This window comes from Temnothorax americanus, unplaced genomic scaffold (assembly GCF_048541705.1).
Source record: "Temnothorax americanus isolate GAGA-0224 unplaced genomic scaffold, ASM4854170v1 Scaffold123, whole genome shotgun sequence".
Lineage (NCBI taxonomy): Eukaryota > Metazoa > Arthropoda > Insecta > Hymenoptera > Formicidae > Temnothorax > Temnothorax americanus.
Genome location: NW_027509257.1, coordinates 72776 through 91199, shown reverse-complemented (window position 1 = coordinate 91199; position 18424 = coordinate 72776). Strand labels below are relative to the sequence as shown.

At 36.2% G+C, this 18424-nt stretch overlaps 1 protein-coding gene across 10 annotated transcripts in view; it reads left to right on the top strand.

Annotated features, from left to right (window-relative positions):
* Window positions 1-18424, top strand: part of Fng (Fringe glycosyltransferase) — a 159947-nt gene that overhangs the window by 85378 nt on the left and 56145 nt on the right. For 9 of the 10 annotated variants that reach the window (XR_013255865.1, XR_013255866.1, XR_013255868.1 and 6 more), the window contains exons 7-8: window positions 11998-12163; window positions 14702-14787. Coding sequence is in view for 2 of the 10 variants with exons in the window: in XM_077399132.1 (XP_077255258.1) it covers window positions 11998-12163; window positions 14702-14787 (252 nt within the window). In the remaining 8 variants the exon portion in view is untranslated. Of the gene's footprint in view, window positions 1-11997; window positions 12164-14701; window positions 14788-15064; window positions 15645-18424 lie in introns of those variants that run through there. The other variant, XM_077399133.1, reaches the window with a different exon arrangement.

The window sequence follows — 18424 nt, the reverse complement described above, 5'->3', positions numbered from 1 at the left end:
AACCGTACACTTTTCAGTTTGATAAAGAAAAATCGGAAAAATGTTTTGGGAAAGTATACTTAACGTAAAAATTCAACTGTTTTTTTTTTAAAGGTATTTCTTTTATAAGTGTATAAAAAATTTTAAGTGACGTTTAATTTAGAAATTCGGGAATTAAATTTTGTACAATTTTATATTAGAGCAAATAATAATTTCTTTTTTTACTATCGTTTTTACTATTTTTCACCACAGTGAAGTACGCAACGTGAGACAGGCATTGGATTTTGAAGAGACCAAAAAATACATCTTTTCCATATTGCATTTCTATTACCACGACACTAAGATTGTTTGGTCGTGCGGCATTGAAGTTTAAATATAATTATAGCGGCTTCAATCTCTCTGTTGCTGAGAAAAGGCAATAAATCCGAATTCGCGGAGCGATTCCGCCGTCGTGTTAGCCATTAATCGAGTGACGAAGGGGGATAATAATGGTCAGTTATCTCGTGGCTCTCGCGGAAATGGATCTTAATTAACGGCGAACGCAAGAAGCCGCCATTCGTTACAATGGGATTGGTGAGACGAACAGGTTGATTGCCACCCACGTGTAGATGCGGGCAAGTGCAGCAGGAAGGCATGCGTGGAGCACGTTGCGTATGCCCGCTCTTATGTGTGTACCTATATTTACATCATTTCCTTGTTAGCGCAGAGTGCGCACGCGGAAAGAGGAGGCTGAAGGAGGAAGAGGGCAATAAATAAGAGAGATTAGAGCGCAAGGAGACGATGAATGCTACGCGATTTCTACGACAGTTCCACAGTTAGCTGCGTACTCGGTATATTTCATGGGGTATAGAATGAATATAGTTACATTTACATATATTAGAGAAATAATAAAAAAAAAAAAAAAAAAAAAAACAAATTTTAATACGGGGACAGTTATGGAGTTATTTAGAATTAGAAAATTAAAGAGTTTTGTTTCGGTTCCTGGAGAATGTAAATAACGAAAGCTTTTCAACTTTATTTATACATATATCTTACAAAAATTTAATTTTAGATAATATTTTAACGTTAAGATATAAATTTAAATATTAGAAGCTTATAATTAATAATTACGTCCCGTAAAACATAAAGTGATACTGTGGCTAGATTTGAAAGAAAGAAAGAGAGAAAAAGATAATTGTAAGACATTCTGTATAGATTCTAACTCGTACTTTCTCGTTTTATTATTTCTTGCTGTTTGCCATTCTCGTTTGCGTATACTTTATCTTTCTATCCAGAAATTATAGGAGAATGAGAGCAAGAAATCATGCACTAAAAATATCCTCTCCCTATTGCTCCTAACTTTACGATCTTCGCATCGATTATAACGTTAACGTACCGAGGAAAATTGCCGCAAACGAGAAATGAAGTAAAAATCCAAGCTCAACGCGAAACGTCAACATCCTTCAAGTACTGACACCGGTGTAATTACGACAAGGCTGCGATCTCGATACTTGAAAGGCCCGCATAATCTTGAAATCATGTCTATTTTTATTCCTGAAGAAGAAGAACGTAATAATATGGATAAGCTGCATTTTTACACCATTGTGAAAAACAAGTCATTGAGAAATTGCACCGATTTCATTTTTTATCTCATTCTGAGACGTCCGATTGTCGATCCGCGATAATTTTCAAAACGCTCTGTAAGATCGTGTCTCCTCTGCTAGTTGACTTCACCGCTTCGCACTTTTTCTTCTTGTTTTCTCTTTTTCGCTTCGTTCGGTGCTTATGTACATATACATATATACGTATATATCTGTTCGCCGAGCATTTTTATTGCCCTTAAAAAACCTGAAAGTGAGTGAGCGCACCTGCGAGTGAGCGCTTAGTCTTGCTCGCCGACAGCTTCCTCCTTTGAATCCATTGGATTCCGGCTTGATCGTAAACGGTTGCTGTAGGATCTTTGGGAGATTTCTCCCGGCGATGACACGCACAATCAGATTCGGGAATTACAGGAGTTGCAATTTGCCGCTTAATTTGCAAATGCCGTAAATCCGGTTTTGAATTACGTATCTCAATGAGATGCATGTTTAAATCGACGCCGTTGCATTTACTTGTGCATTTACGTATCAAGTGTTGAAATCTTGACTTACTTATGCCGTTTTTGTAATAAATTTAATAAATTGTAATCTTTATTACGTTTATATATTTGGTACGGGACAGTTATGAACAAACAGGCAGTTAAGATATCCGATTGTAGATAATTAATCGGGAATTTACTCTAGTTGCAATCTTTTCAATCTATTGTTGTGTCTCGCTCGTAAGAGTCGCACATATTATATTTATTATATACTACATTTACTGATTGTGAGTTGAAACAGGTATAAAATTTATTTAATATTACAAAAGAATCGTTTGTATAATTAAAGTGCTTTTTGTGTGCTAGAACCTGCATAAAGGAGATGTGTATCTTTTTCAAAAAGCGTAATATTATCTTAGAGTAAAATGTGGTGTCTTATCCTAAGAAAAATGCCAACGGGCGAAGAGGATCTTGTAATTTGTCATGAATTCTTTTTTAAGAGAGAAAGATCTCATGCGTGTGTAATGCGGACAGCAGACATTTAAGCTGCCTTCTTATACGATTTTTTTGCTTTCTTACCGTAATCAGATTACGAACCGAGAATGTGTGGCGTCTTCCTCTGCATGCACGTGATAAACGTGTCGTCGAAATTACACAGCGGGATCAAATAAGAAAGAAAAGACCTTCTGAGCGAAGCTCCGAGGTTAAAGAAATCGTTAACGAAAGTGTTAACGAAATCAAGAACGCGATGTCGTCTTTGATAAAATTTATTTTGATTGCTTTCTGATTTATCATAATTACGAATCTAATTTACTATTACGACTCTTTATGCGCAATTTGGGAAGTTATTTATTTATTATCTAAATTCTAAAGCAATTTTCTACCGTATTTAATTGCTAAAAAGTCTATAAAGTCGTGGGGTTTGTGTTTCCGCTATAAATTGGAGACATTTAATCTTATCGGGGACTAACGAATTAAAATCGTCCCACGGGTTTCGGCTCGACCCGAAAGTTCCGATAATAAACGTGTCTGAATAATTCCGCGGTCGGTGAGAAATGGAAAAAAAAATCGTCGAACTTAGAGGACGCGGAGAGAAAGAGAAGAGGGGGAATCAGAGAGATTCGACGAAGCTCGCGTCTGAGGATCTCTTCGATTCCCTTATTGCTTGCCTAATTGGATTCCTTTCTACCATCGGCGCGATCGCCGCGTATACATCTATCAGCCCGCGGCTCGTGAAACCAATTTGGGCATTCTTATACGTATACAATATGCAGTTGGGGCTCGCGCGGTGATCTATAGATTGAAAACTACAGAGACCGCATCGACTTCTTCTGTTTTCTGCCGTCCGCGTCTTGTTCTTCGAAATGTGTTAGAATACGTCCCGTAGATTAACTTAAGTCACGTCATGATATACATTTTATAATAATAGATATACATAATTTGTATACATAATGTATGCTGTAATTTAAATCAGTGTTGAATTTTTTTCCAAAATTAAGTGGACTTAATTCTTTTTTACCATATTCTTCAATATATTCGATGTTTAATATCGAATTTACTAAATGTAGTACAACTTTTTTAGCTTTAGCGTTAAGGTTGATAAAAAATTGCAATTAGATTACATGAATATATCGGGAATCACTTCGTGGGCATGCACACGTTATACATATAAATATACGCGCGTATATATGTGCATACACCTCAATTCCACGTTAAACTCACGCTGCTGTTGTGTTTTATTGCTCGATGTCTTCGTGCATCGTCCACCTCGATCGATATCGATTCAATTGCGAATACACGACGTGTTTTCACGATCAGTGACCACTTTACCTTTCCTGTGTGTCGGATCAGAAAGGAATTGATGAAGTTGCGCACAATATGTCTAAATCTTGACTTTATTACTCTTTTGCGCCAAGATTTTAAAGAAATGAACCAATAACTGATTTATATATATATATATATATATATATATATATATATATACACATATATGTATATGTATATAGGTACTGATTACTTTCCTAATTTAAATTAATATTTTATATTAGTCTTATGTCAAGTTAAAATGAATTATGATTTTAATATCTATTTAGGCATTGCATCTCTTTTCTATTTGGCTTGCATTTAATTTATTTGTAAAAAAAAACCTCAATATCATGAGAAAAAATCGATTTTAAATTGTGGACAGAGAATTTATAACTAAAAAGATGTTGGTAATTTTTAGACATATTGAGTATTTAAAGTTGATAATATACTTTATTTGCTACAAAATTCTGAGTGAAAAATCTCTTTGTACTAATAAAACTTGTGGAATAAATCTACGTATAATAGCTAGGGAGATCAAGTGGCGCTTCTTTCAATTCGGGTTGGTTTTAACATACACAGAAGCGTGTCCCATGGAAATTGATATCAATCGTGTTTGATATCATGTGCTATAAAGCACGAAGTAAGAGGCTTTATAATGTACTCTATTCGATCGACAGCACACGCGTGTATATGCGGGTACGCGTATTTACCGATCAATAAAGCGCTCTTTCAACCAGCGACCGAGTGCTATTTTGCAAGTTAAAGCGAATAATGCAAGAGTGGCAGAGAGACATGGAACGTAAAACACAAATCCTTTATTTGCCACAGACAATGTATGAACTCGTACGTGCCGACATCGAAAATATTATATTTGTTTTTAATTCATATTATTCGTATGATACGCAAATTGCATGTATATACATTACAATAATGTGTCAAATTGATGTGTAAAATTTATCGAAATAATGGTCTGTTCTGTCTCTATTAATTTGCAAAGAAATTTTATAAATCAGCAACGAACTTGTTTTGATTTGTTTCTTCGGTAATTCTTTAAACGTTTGTTATTTTAGAGGCGGTGGACTAGCATGATGAATGATAAATCAATACTTTCAATATGAACATATTAAACTTTCTGTTAATATATGCGAGCGATAAATTCGGGATTAATTAAAGGGAAGAATTAACAATTATAATTAATATCTGATTATATCATAAATTCAAACTTCATTTTTAGTTGAATATGTCCAATGTCTAATCAACAGAATTCAATTAATTTGATCAAATCAATCTTTTCCAAATCAATTAATATAATTATATATAATGAGACAATAGAAATATACCCACCATGATACCTGCAACTTAATTATTTAATGCCGCGTATTATTTTTTCGTTCGATCAAATATAAGAGCCAACGAAATAAGTACCAACGGAAATTTTTTAAATCACGAATGGCAGAGCGACAATTGGGAGAGTTCTTCCCCGAACTTGTCCGCATCGCGTGTCCGTGTGTCTTTTGCCATCGAGCAAACAACGACGAAAAGCACCAAGGACGCGAGGCCTCCCCTCGCGTCCCCGCTTCTTTTTCCTTATAACCCTGAAAATTCGATTTCGTTGCCGCCAGGTATTTTAACGAGACCGATATTCCGTGGCGGCGGTGCGTGCCGAAAGGCCGGCGGGTGACGAACGACGGGGTGGGAGCGGGTGTGTGTACACGAATTCGGGACTAATCTGCCCAATTAAAAAGGACCCGGTGACCACGGCGGAGAGAAACGGCGGGTACGACAGGCACAGATTCGAGAATCCGCCGATGGTATTCGCTAATGAGTGCGATTCCTCTAGCCCTCTCCGTTCCTCTCACGCTCCCTCTACCCTTCTTTTCGGGCTTTTTTCTCCCGCCCTCTTTTTCGGCTACATGTCTAGGGCGGTCACGATCCTGGGGGTACTGGAAAACGTTAATTAAGCACGCCGTTTTCGAGCGCTTTGCGTAGAACAGGATCGTCGTTAATTGGACGATCGCCACCGAGACTTTTGGCGGAGTTATCTCGCCGCGAGAAGCGTGAGAATATTGCGCGGGGAGTAATTTCGACAAAACCGGCCGGGAGGATTTTCTTAAGCTCATCGCTAAAATATTTGCAGGATTTGTGAAATGAGTTTTTAATGATTCAGGATTTAATTTTTTATTAAACATTATTTGTTGATCTCTCAGATAAAAATGTAAAAATTTTAGAGGGTAACAGAGAAATCTTTTCTCATTTATATATTGTTAATAACAAACTGAACAACCAATCTATCTAATCTGTCTAATATGAAAAATGATTCGGTAAATTATATAAGTTGTTTAATATAAATTTACATAGAGTAAACTATTTTAGTGCGTATTATAAAGAAGATTGAATTATTGGTCGCTGTTATAGTCCGATTTCGGCATGCACGTTAAATTACTTTTATCTCTAAAATGAGATGCCACATCGCGCCATTTACGAGACAAATGCACTGTATTATATTGGAGCGGTGATGTAAATTGTGCAATTTTTTAACCGGACAATTTCCAAGTGATAAACACGATTGTTTCTTCTTTTCCCATGTGAAATCGATCTCGTTAATAGAGAACTCGTTTATTAACAGACGCGTATGGCCGAGGTAACGTCAAACTGTTCGAAAGAGTGTTGTGGATCGGTCCTCTGTCAGAGAACATTACATCAACGTAGTAGGTCCCGCATCGCGAGTACTTCATTTCGTCGTTACCTTATTTTATCCTGCCGAGCGCACCTGCACTCCTCCCTTTCCCTTCTCCCCCTCCGTCCGTTCTGCCGGTCGAGAGGCTCTCTCGTTGCATCGCAAATGTATCCAGGTCGTACACGACCTAGCCTAAGAAGTGTATTTCTGGTTCCGCACATTCAGCGGCTCTGAGAGATGTCGGATTACGTATCCGATGGTTGTCTAACAAATGAGAGCGCGGCGATCCGCATACTGTCAGTGGGCACAGAGTCAGAGTTTTTGTAACATAGGCGAACTGAAATATGGGTTTAATTTTCGAGCAGCGATTAACATAGTGATTCAACGGAGCTTATCGGAATTTCTGCATAACTTCAATTTGAAGTGGCCGAATTTCGTAATTCTCGTCTTCCTTTGGGTTTATACAGTCACATGTTTGTTTACTAGTTGTAAATTGAAATCTTGAATTCTAATTTAGTTCGCTTCCTCGATATTTAGGAATTTCTTCTTTTCTTATCCCCAGCATACCGAACGTGCGTCCCATTTTGAGAGGCTTTCGTATTCCTTCGGACCGCGGCGGCGGCACCCCTTTGAGACATTTGTTCGTTCGTGTTCTTTCACGTGTCTGGCACACTCTTTTCCTTTCTTTCACACGAACTTGCTGACCGATATATATACGGGCTTTGGTCACCGGAGTTGTGACTACCTGCCGTCGCCTCTAATTGGCACGATTTATAACCGCCGTGGATCGTGCATCTCTCGCCTTACGTCCGTAGCCATGGGCTCTTCGCCTGTCGAAATTTCTGTCGATTCGTGCGAATCGGCGTCTCTTTTTCGACGAAAGATCGCGACCACCTGTTGCAGGGAGACCCTGGTTCAATCTTGCTCGACGTGGTATCGCTCGGAAGCTTCAGCGACAGCCGCGGCGTGGAAAGCGTCTCGTCTTCCTAAAGAAGAGTTATCAGCGCGGTATACCTACAAGCAGTTAGGGAAATCGATTCCGCGTTCCTTAATGGAGACTACGTGTTCGCATTACGAGACGGTGATCTGCGCGATTCGCAAAATAATTTCCCGATCGGTCGTGAATAAATCTCGTTCGCGTGTGTACACGCGATCGGCGCGATCGGCTATACGGGTCCTCAAGCGAATCGTTATCGTCATCATTGCTAACGGCGTCGATGACAGTATTCGACGGTGGATCTGTACAATTAATAGCGCGATGAATTAACGGATATATTAATTGACGGGAATTCGTTAATCACGGAGCCGTGGCCGTGTATCGCGTGTCAGCGGCAGGCGCGCTTAATAAATGCGAAGGGGGGTCGACTTTAATGCGGACCCGACCAGTTTGAAGCGGAGAAGCGGTAGTGATCGCGCAACGAGCAACGGCAGTTACGAGCAGCAGGTGCGTCTCCCACTCGACCTAATCTACATGAGCGGAATGCAGCCGAATTAAAGTTTCGGTCTTCTTGTTGCAGTTGCCGTCGCCATCGCCGGGACGACGCGGCAATGCCGACAATTAAACGTTTACGTCACGCGCATCGAAACCACGGGTTTCTTCCCGTCATTTCTACGCGCCCTTCGCTTTTTCTACGTCGCGCAAACTCTGTCGAACACCAGTCGTAAATGCACTAGATTATAAAGAAGAGTAACGATCGTGTCGGACGAGCGCGTTATTGGGTGAAAAGTGATCGTTACTGCGCGTGTGACGGCTGACGGAACATGTCCATGCTCTCCACTCTACTTTGATTAATGCTGAGATTAATGAAGGATATGATGGTGAGAAATGAATGTTAATGCGTCGCATATATGCAATGGTCGACCCCGCAAGATTATTATTGGCTAGTTATATCTATAATATGAGAGTGTTGAATGATCGAGAGATTGCCAGACGTGTATCTTCGAAGGGCAGTGCATGTACTCTCTAAAAGTCGAAAAGTAAAATATCACTCAAAACAAGTGAAATGCAAGTGTAACGAAAAGTGAAAATTGAGTCTGTGCACTTCGAGTGATTCGCCATTCTATTAACAATAAGAAAGAGTTGAATTGCGCTCTATAAATTGGAGTAAAATTGCACTTTATTTGAGTGAAAGGGCACTCTTTTCGAGAGCAGTAGATCCAATGTCCATAATAGGAATGAATTATGTCACTTTAATTTTGAGTAGAAAATTCCATTCTGTTAGTCATTTATTAGTCAATCTTTGTGAATCATTATAGCTTTAGAGTGAGATCGTATCACTTTAGTAGAGTAGTCTAAAAATTGGAGTGCATGGAAAATTTACTCCTATATATTTTATGAATGCCCGCATTTACTTAAATTAGAATGACAACCCTCTCTTTTAGCGTGATTATTGCAATCAATCTAATATGTTAGTGGCGAAACCACTCTAGAGTTAGAGAGTAGATGAGAAGTATCGCTGCAGAGAAGTAAAGGGACTGTACATGATTGGCCTTATTTCACGATTCGCCTAACCCGATGCTGGTTGAGAGCCCAATTATCCTTTCTTTTTTTTAAAGGAGTAGTATTTTTTGCGACAATCTTTGCTGTACTTGTGTATGCACCCCTTTCCATACCCGAGAGCGACTCTCGCGTCGTCGTCGGGGCAGCCGGCAGCGTTCCGTCGGCGTCGCCGCGTTTCCGGCCGACCTTAATCGTGCATGCATGTCGAGTGCCACGCGAAGGACTTAAGGACCTTAAGCCGGCATCGCGTGACTTTCGGGGTGGTGCACAGGGCCGGTAATTTATTCCCTCCGAGGACCCTATCCCCGAGGTTCCGTGACGCGTCTCCGTCTTTTTCCCATAATTCGCCGCGCGCGGATGAACGACCGTCGCGAAACAAGTTGGCGGGGGGGACCCATCGTGCTTCTGCGGGCGCGCACGGACACACAAGGTGCGTGGCGCCACGGAAATGAGTTAATTACTTCATACGCAATGCGGGTAGTAGCCGGTAATTATTTCGTGAGTAGCAGATGCCCGTAAGGAGACGTTGAACGTTCGAGCGGCATAATCGGTAAATTACATCCGCATATATCTCACGGCATTTTTAATGAAGTTAATAATTAATAGTTATTCTTATCTCGATGTTGATTGAAAATGTTAAAAAGATTATATTATAATGAAAATTGTATTATACTTATAAAAGAGCAATATTTCTCAAAATATGTTTTTTGTTAAAATATTAATTTTATATAATAATACTAGAGATTGATACATTTATAATAATAATTTCTCTTAGCATTTAGAATAGTACATTTATACATATATTCTATATTTGATTTACTCATCACACACATTGAAATTATATTTTTGTAAATATTATAATTAATTTATATTTTTCTCAATAGCTTCTTCGGTTAATGAAATATGCAGTTAATGTAATTTTAGCAGTTGTATCAAGCAAAGTCATTTAGAGAAGTTTAGTAGATTTTCGTTGATTTGAATAGTTTGTCCTGACACTACCGTTTCATAATTGTACTACTGAGACGATCATTTTGAAATACTTATCAAATTCGCAGTTTTATTAGGGAATTAAATGGAAGGATTCTACGAAATAAATGCGGATATAAAGCACGAGTTATCGTTAAATGCGGCGGTTGAACTCCATGAGTATCTAGATTTTATATCTATAAACGAAGCGATCGTCGGTCGAAGTAACGAAGTTCATATCGGCGATGTTTAGTTAATAATTTTCTTGTGTGCGTGTGCGTGTGCGTGTGCGTGTGCGTGTGCGTGTGCGTGTGCGTGTGCGTGTGCGTGCGTGCGTGCGTGCGTGCGTGCGTGCGTGCGTGCGTGCGTGCGTGCGTGTGTGTGTGTGTGTGTGTGTGTGTGTGTGTGTGTGTGTGTGTGTGTGTGTGTGTGTGTGTGTGTGTTTGTGTGTGTGTGTGTGTGTGTGTGTGTGTGACAGCAGTTATCAGATTTCCGATCAGGATTCCGACTCTTGACTACACCATGTTTTCTACATTCGCTTCTCTCATCTCGTTGAGAAGGAACAGTCACTTGGTTAGCTTTACGGGTTTTCGAATTTTTAATTTATAAAATGTGTCGTAGACTATACTATTTAAACATTATATAAATCTTTATTTCAAACATTTATTAAAATAAAAAATGCAGAGAAATGTTTTTTTTGCTTCCAAAGAATTTTTTAAAATATTTATTAAGATAGATTTGCGATAACTTGCATAGCAGATCCTATAGAATTATTTGAAATTATATGGTAAATATTTTTTTTGCAATTGGTAATTTTTTATAAGAGAAGAGATAGAATCCTAAAATAAAAGAATATCAATTTAAAAAAATGTTTTTAAAATATTTTTTGAAAATTGTATATATTAAAAAGAAATAGTTTTTTCAGTTATCATCATCAGATAGCAACAGATATCAGTCGGTATATACATATAGTTCCAGACATGACCACTAGAGTGCTCTTTCGCCACCTCTCGTGTCCACCGCTTCGGTTCACGTACTGAAGATTTTAAAGATAAAATTTAATTTAGCAAAATTTTTAGCAACAGTTATATGCAACCATTAAACATCAGTCGAACGAATTAATTTTTACATTGAAAATTTAAATTAGTCTTACATACTATACAAAAGCTCAACGATTTCCTGTGTTAATCACGTTCGATAGCTCTGCTCCAGTTGATTGGCTCTTAGATCCGTTAGCTTTGATTGTTACAAGATGGTAACTGAACGATTTCCGGTACGTTGAATAAAATAAGTCGTCATCAGTTAGTCATCAGTTCGCCATTGTGCCGACACTGCCGACTTCACGTGCCACGTCACATCGTACATTTATCGTTTATTGTTTATTTAATACACAACAGACGTCTTTGGGAAGGTCAGGAGTTTGAACCTCTCTTTGAACATGACAAATGAAAATCGAAAACAGTCTTGTGGCGTGGAATACAAGTATCAGAACGAATAATAATCGTCTTTGTGTAACAGGAGATGTTACGTAGAAAATACAGAACAGACAAACGATGAAGATACGTCCGTCGCACAGAGTGATGGTAAACGGAAATTGACTTGTAATAATTTAAGTGCGTAGAAATTGCTAGTTTTTCGATTTCGTAAAAATTATCTTTAAGATTTAATCTTAAGAGTTAATCTTAAAAGTGCCCGCATTAATTTAAATTAGAGTGATAACCCTCTCTTTTGGAGTATTGCAATTACTCTATAATATATTAGTGGCGCAATCACTCTATTACTACGTTTACGCGAGCGTTACTTTTCAGTAACTCACGATAATTTACTCGCTTATATACGCGGAGTAAATTATCGTAAGTTACTACAAAATCCCGTTTACGCGAAGGAATTATCGTAAGTTACTACAGAAGTAACGCTCGCGTAAACGTATTATATGAGATTTAGAGAGTAATAACTTTTCAAGATCTTGTAACCAAATAATATTTCGTGACTGATATGCGACATTTGTTTCAGTGGTGGAAAGTTCATCACCGTCGGCGACAGAATCAGGTTACCAGATGATGTGACAATGGGATACATCATTGAGTACCTCCTGAAAAAGCAACTCACTGTGGTGGAGCAATTCCACTCGCACTTGGAGCCGATGAAGTTCCTGAACAAGGATATCTTCCACGAACAGGTAATTTCATGCAATACGTTCTTTGCCCTTTAAATTCTATTTTGATTAGAATAGTTTTATTATTTTTTTGTGACAGTCTATGTTCTAACTAAGCATTTTTTATTGTTAGTTACATGGTGGAATTTGATTTTGCGATAGATCTCTAATTGCATAGTGCTGAAACGCGTTGCAGCGAATAACTGTTGCTCAATATCAACAAAATCTCTTCTCTATTTTATTATTGGCGTTGTAAAAATCAAACTTCTGCGTTTCAGTTATTACATTAAGAGGTTCAGTTTTATGTCCGAATATCTACTGTATTGTAATTTGGATGTCTATGCATAGAAATAATTTTCTACTATAATGTGAAATAGATTTTATTAAGGGAGGAGCCTTCTCATGTAAAACGCTGAAAACAAGGCAATTTTCTGGAATTTTTTTTAAAGAGACATCAAAATGAAACTTATTGAAACTTGGGTAATGTTTTTAGCAACATTTGTAGATGTAAAAAAATATTTTTTCATTGCAAAATTCTTTATTTATAAGTAGCAACAAAGCCTATTCTCAAAGGCCGCGGCGCCGGACTTCACAATTCACAATTGGTGTGCAGCTTTGCGCCTGCAATTCATCATTGAAACAAAAATACAAAATTTTTTAACTTTTATTATAAGTTATTATTGTTTCGGTAAATCTTTTTGTTCAGTAAAAAATGCAAAACTGAAAAAATAACAGGACTTGAAAAAAAATCGATTTTTTTTACGGAAAAATTTTGGCTTTAATTATGCAATAAAAATTATTTAATTTGATAAAATGACTAAACAAGGAGGTTTACATATAATGGTATTTAGTTATCTACATGCATGCCAAGTCGATTGGTCGAATAGTTTATGAGTAGGGGAGACCGGGGCTAAAACCGTCAACGGGGTTGAACCGCCAAATTAAATATCTCGGAACCTGTATATTGTGCGAACTCGCTATTAACATTGTAAACGCTGCTTATGGTACCCATGTGACTAACGGAGTTTCGGCAGGTTACCTGCCGTGTTATGATTTTTACGAGGGCAAACGTGTTTTTGTGGTGAAAAGTGAAATTTTCTGCGCGTGAAAATTTTGTAATATCTGCAATAATATTTGCTCTCCAAATCTCGAGGACGTGATTATAAATGCATGCTGATTATAAAGAGTAATGCATGCTAAACACGAATCCAGTGTAGATTTCTAATATTTCATAGGCGATCAAACCTGAAACTGATTTATCCCGGGGGGTGGCAGTTAACCCCGGAATTTTTGAGATTTCAATTTTTCCACTGTTATCGTTTTTGCTCTATACCGGTTAAACAAAGCAACATAGATAAAAATTTTTTATATAAATTTTGTAGCTAAAGGTTCACTCTTTACAGTGGTATATTTAACTAAAATTATTTATTTTGTTGTTAAAAATTGGCACCGAAACAAAAAACTGGCAGTTTAGCCCCGGTCTCCCCTAATCTTGCACACAAATTTGAAAAACATGGTTTTGAGAAAAATGCGTTTAAAATTTCAAGTTCTCGGAGCGCGCGCTTTACTTGCGTAACGCTCAGATATAAAATCGCCTATTTCAAGTTCGAATTTCGCTCTGGAACTTTGGGAACATATATTGGGAACTAGAGATATTATACTAATGATTCATGCAATAAAAATTTTTTTGATTTTTTTGATCGGTTACATGAGACTCCCTTCTTAATATTAAGGCCCGTGACGTGTTCTGGATCTATAATGGTCGCGATAAATAGTATGATGATAAATAATGGAATGATAATAGGACGATTTGAAGCTCACGCGTGCACTTTGTTTTATTTCACGAAACACAGCAGCCATTATTTAATCGTATGATTTCCGTTTATTATTAGTTCGCAGGCTATTTTAGTAGAAGTAATCGCAGAAATACATAATTTGTCGTCGATAGATATTAACTAAATTGGTCCATGTGTATTACAGTCTTCTTTGTATAACATTACATATGCGTGACGCATACACATAAGAGATGGTAATAGAAAAAAAATTGCTTAATTTTGATATATCTATAATACTAATTTTAAAAATCCGATAAAAATTTTTATTGGAATTAAATCGCTTTATCACATCAGAATAAAAATCTGTACTTTAAATATATCGTACATCTTGATATGTTAAACATCATTTTTTATTTTTAAACTCGAGATTCTTTACAAAAAATGATGAAATATTGTATTTATAAATTATTAACCGTTGTATATATTGCCACATATCAAGATTGAGGTACGATGAGTGCAAATAATTTGTGTAGCCGTGAAGCAAAATTCTGACACAAGAAGTATTTTCTTTTATCAGCATATTTCTCTCTTTCTCTCTCTCTCTCTCTTTTTCTCTCTCTCTTTGCTTTCAGATTTTGCAAAATATGTGCAGGAACGTAAAATATGTGCGTCAAAAATAAATGATATGGCTTTTAACGTTACACAGTTTCTGATGACAATTTTCTACCGAAGAAAGCTTTTGTGATTCTTATTGAATTAAAATATTCTTTTTTTGTATATTTTCCAGGTCTCTTTTAGTTATTCCAAGGGACCTAGAGACGAATGGAATATCCTGAAAATTGATGGTTTTGATACGAAGGATGATCCAAAGAGGTATAATACTGTCTTTAAATTTTATTTTACTCCCATGTACTTTAAAAACTTTTCAACATGAAAATATTCTCAAGATGGTCTTTGATGTTGAATCAATTCATACTGTTAATTTGCATCAGTACTGACAATTTATGTAAAAACATATTTGATTTATTTTTGCGGCGAAAAGTTTTCTTTATTATAATTTTTTGTTTCTTTTTGAACTTGCGTGCTCTTTTATGATGCGATGTTACATCAAAGCTTTTATTACGTTTAATTATTTATTAACTTCGCGTAGAGTGCTCGCACAGAATACCGGTCGGATAAGGAGACTCTTTGGGAGAAATAACTAAATTAAAGTACTTTTGCGGTATTTCTGCAAGAAAATCTTATAATATCGCAAAATAACGCTGCAATATTTATTTTTAACTTTACGTTCTTCAGTTGGACAAGATTATATCATTATCAAGTGAGTTGTGCGACCGCGACAAATTTTTTAATTGAAATAGAAAGTACAGAGATTAAGAAAAATATCAAATATCATTAGTTTCAGTCTTTGCATATCTGCAATGTAGAATAATTTTGACGAAAAATGAAGAAAAATATTAATAAACACACATTGATATATATACAACATAGACCAAATTTCATTCTAAATTAGTCTATCATTCGTGAATATCCTTTGAAATACGTGAAACTATGTTCGCTGTACTCGCGGGTAATGATTAAATAATTCGTTTTCCTCGTCAGTCCATCTTAAATAATTCTATGTTTGCGCGCGCGAGTAAATGATCGTTTTGTGAAATGCATCTCAAGACATTTGCAATTTGCGTTCGCGTTAATGTACGTGCGCAAAATGCTTCACAACGTTTTCCGTGTAATTGCCACCGGTGAAAAAAGGGATGAGTAATTATGAAGACGACGTCGCGGCATACTCTTGTAAGTTTTAATTGGCTTTACAATAATTGTGACTTTTACGAGCCCCTTTCCTTTCCCCTTGTCTCTCCTTACCTTTGCCGAGAGAAAGAGATGGCTTGTTTCCTTTTGATGCAAGTTTTTCGCGCCGCGAATATCTGCCAGAATTTTTTACTTAAGCGAGGAATAAGCGAAGTTCTGTTTGTAAAAGACATCGAAGCGAGTCGTTAATGGTGACGTATTACCCCAACGGTTTGTGATATAATCGGAATGACACAAAACGCGGATATTATAAATTGTATTTTCCTTGGTTGCTCTCCCTGAAGGACGTTTTATTAAAAGTTTGCGAAAATTTGCTATATTGATCGAATTGGTCATATTTATTTAGATGGCAATTGTTGTAATTTATTGTATTTATTAGACACGAGGAGTTTATTGTTAAGATTGCACGATATTACATTAAAATTTAATATTCTTTTATTATCAGGATTTGTCTTAAGCCACTCGATTATACATTCAAGCATGCACGAAAAAAATGAAGTTAAAATTTTCCCGTGCTCGTTATGAACCGATTTAGATTGTCAGCTAACAGCCATAGTTGAGAGTTTAAAAGACCGTCTATAATAGCCGTAAAAGAGTGCAGTAAGACGTATAAGCAGTAAGCTATTGACCAACCACAGTCGATTATTCTTGAGGCGACTAGCGGCCTACTATGGTGGAATACTGTATCTTATAGGTTCAAATCTTGCCTTTTTCCTTTTTTCTAAAATCTGCATTTACATGGATGTAATTGTACAACATATTTTAATAAGAAAATTATTACTAAATATTTATGCTACTAAATCGACATTTGTATCAATGTTATTAATTTTTTACTTTTGTCACACGTCTCTAATTACAAGTTACATATTATATATTAATATGAGTGAATTGCCAATAAAAAAAGTGCTTGCTTGAGATATATCAGAATGTATGTATAACATATAAATGCAAATCAATGTGATACATATGTGCGAAGTATAAATCAAGTCTATAACTAAAGTAATTGATATGACAGAGTGTTGAGAAAGATACTGGTACGTTGCTCGTGTACAGAGAACAAATGCGAAATAATTGATCAGACAATAAAGGATTATTAATAGAATAGAGACTTATTAATAGAAATTAATATTATATGACTAATGAATATATATTATTTTTAAATGAGATAGAGTTATGTGTGTTAATGTAATAGCAACGATGTAGCATAATCTATATATATAAGTACCGGACGTCTGTCTGTCTGTTCGTCTGTCTGACCGCGAACTACTCATTCGTTAGTGGACCGAATTTTTATCAAGGGTACATGAAATAGGGGTAGAATTTCCCGGGGAGTGCCATAAAGTGTATAGTTTTTTGCTACCGATTTTCTGGAAACCGATTTTTTTAATTTTTCTAATTTTTCGGGAAATAATCGACCGAATTCGGGAAATAATCGACCAAATTTCAAAGAATTGTATATGAAACAGGGGTAGAATTTCCCGGGAAGTGCCATAAAGTGTATAGTTTTTTGTTAACGATTGTTTGGAAACCGATTTTTTAAATTTCTTTAACTTTTTGGGAAATAATCGACCGAATCTCAAAGAATTATATATGAAACAGGGATATAGAATTTACCGGGGAGTGCTGTAAAGTGTATAATTTTTTGTTACCGATTTTTATGGAAGCCGGCACCAAAATTTTTCCAATTTTTCGGGAATTAAATGACCGAATCTCAAAGAATTGTATATGAAATAGGTGTAGAACACTTCCGGGAATTGCCATAAAGTATATAATTTTTTATTACCAATTTTTTGGAAACCGGTTCCAAAATTTTTCCATATTTTCGGGAAATAATTGAGTCTGAATTATAACTGAATCTCAACTGAATCTTAAAGAATTATATATGAAATAGGATTAGAAAGAACTAAAGAATGTAATAGAATTAAAAAAATTGCCAGCTAATAGTAAAGGGGTTTCCGCTTTTTGTTTAAAAAAAATGTACGTGATTGCTCCAATTTCCGCAAACTTTGAGATATCAAGCTAAATTTTTTTTTATGGATAATTTTTTGTTATTGATTTTTTAGAAACCGGTTTGGAAATTATTCAAATTTCGAGAAATAATAAGTATTAATTGACCGATTTTCTTGAAACCAGTGCCAAATTTTTTATAATTTTTGAGAGGAATAAGTTTAATTTTTTATTAATAAATAATTTTTTATTAATGGATTGATTTTTTTGAAACCGGTGCCAAAAATTTTTTTTTGTTGATGAAACTAGTACCAAAAGATTACTAATTTCATGGGGATCGCTACTATGGAGTTGAAAATTGGGTTTTATGGGGTTCTATTGGTGCTTTTAATTAATGGGTGAGTTTGGGAAGAAGGGAAGTCATACTATAATATAAAACTCGACTGTTTGTCTGTCTGTCTGTCCGTGAACTACTCATTCGTTAATGGACCGAATTTTAAAGAATTGTATATAAAGTAGGGGTAGAATTTTCGAGGATTGCCATGATGTGTATAATTTTAAGTTACCGATTTTTTTGAAAACCGGTTCAGAAATTTTTTCCAATTTTTCGGGAATTAATTGACCGAATCTTAAAGAGTTTTATATGAAACAGGGGTATAATTTTCCGGGGATTGCTATAAAGTGTATAATTTTTTGTTACCGTTTTGTTTTGAGATACGCTGAATTTTTTTTATAAACTAGACACTACAGCCGC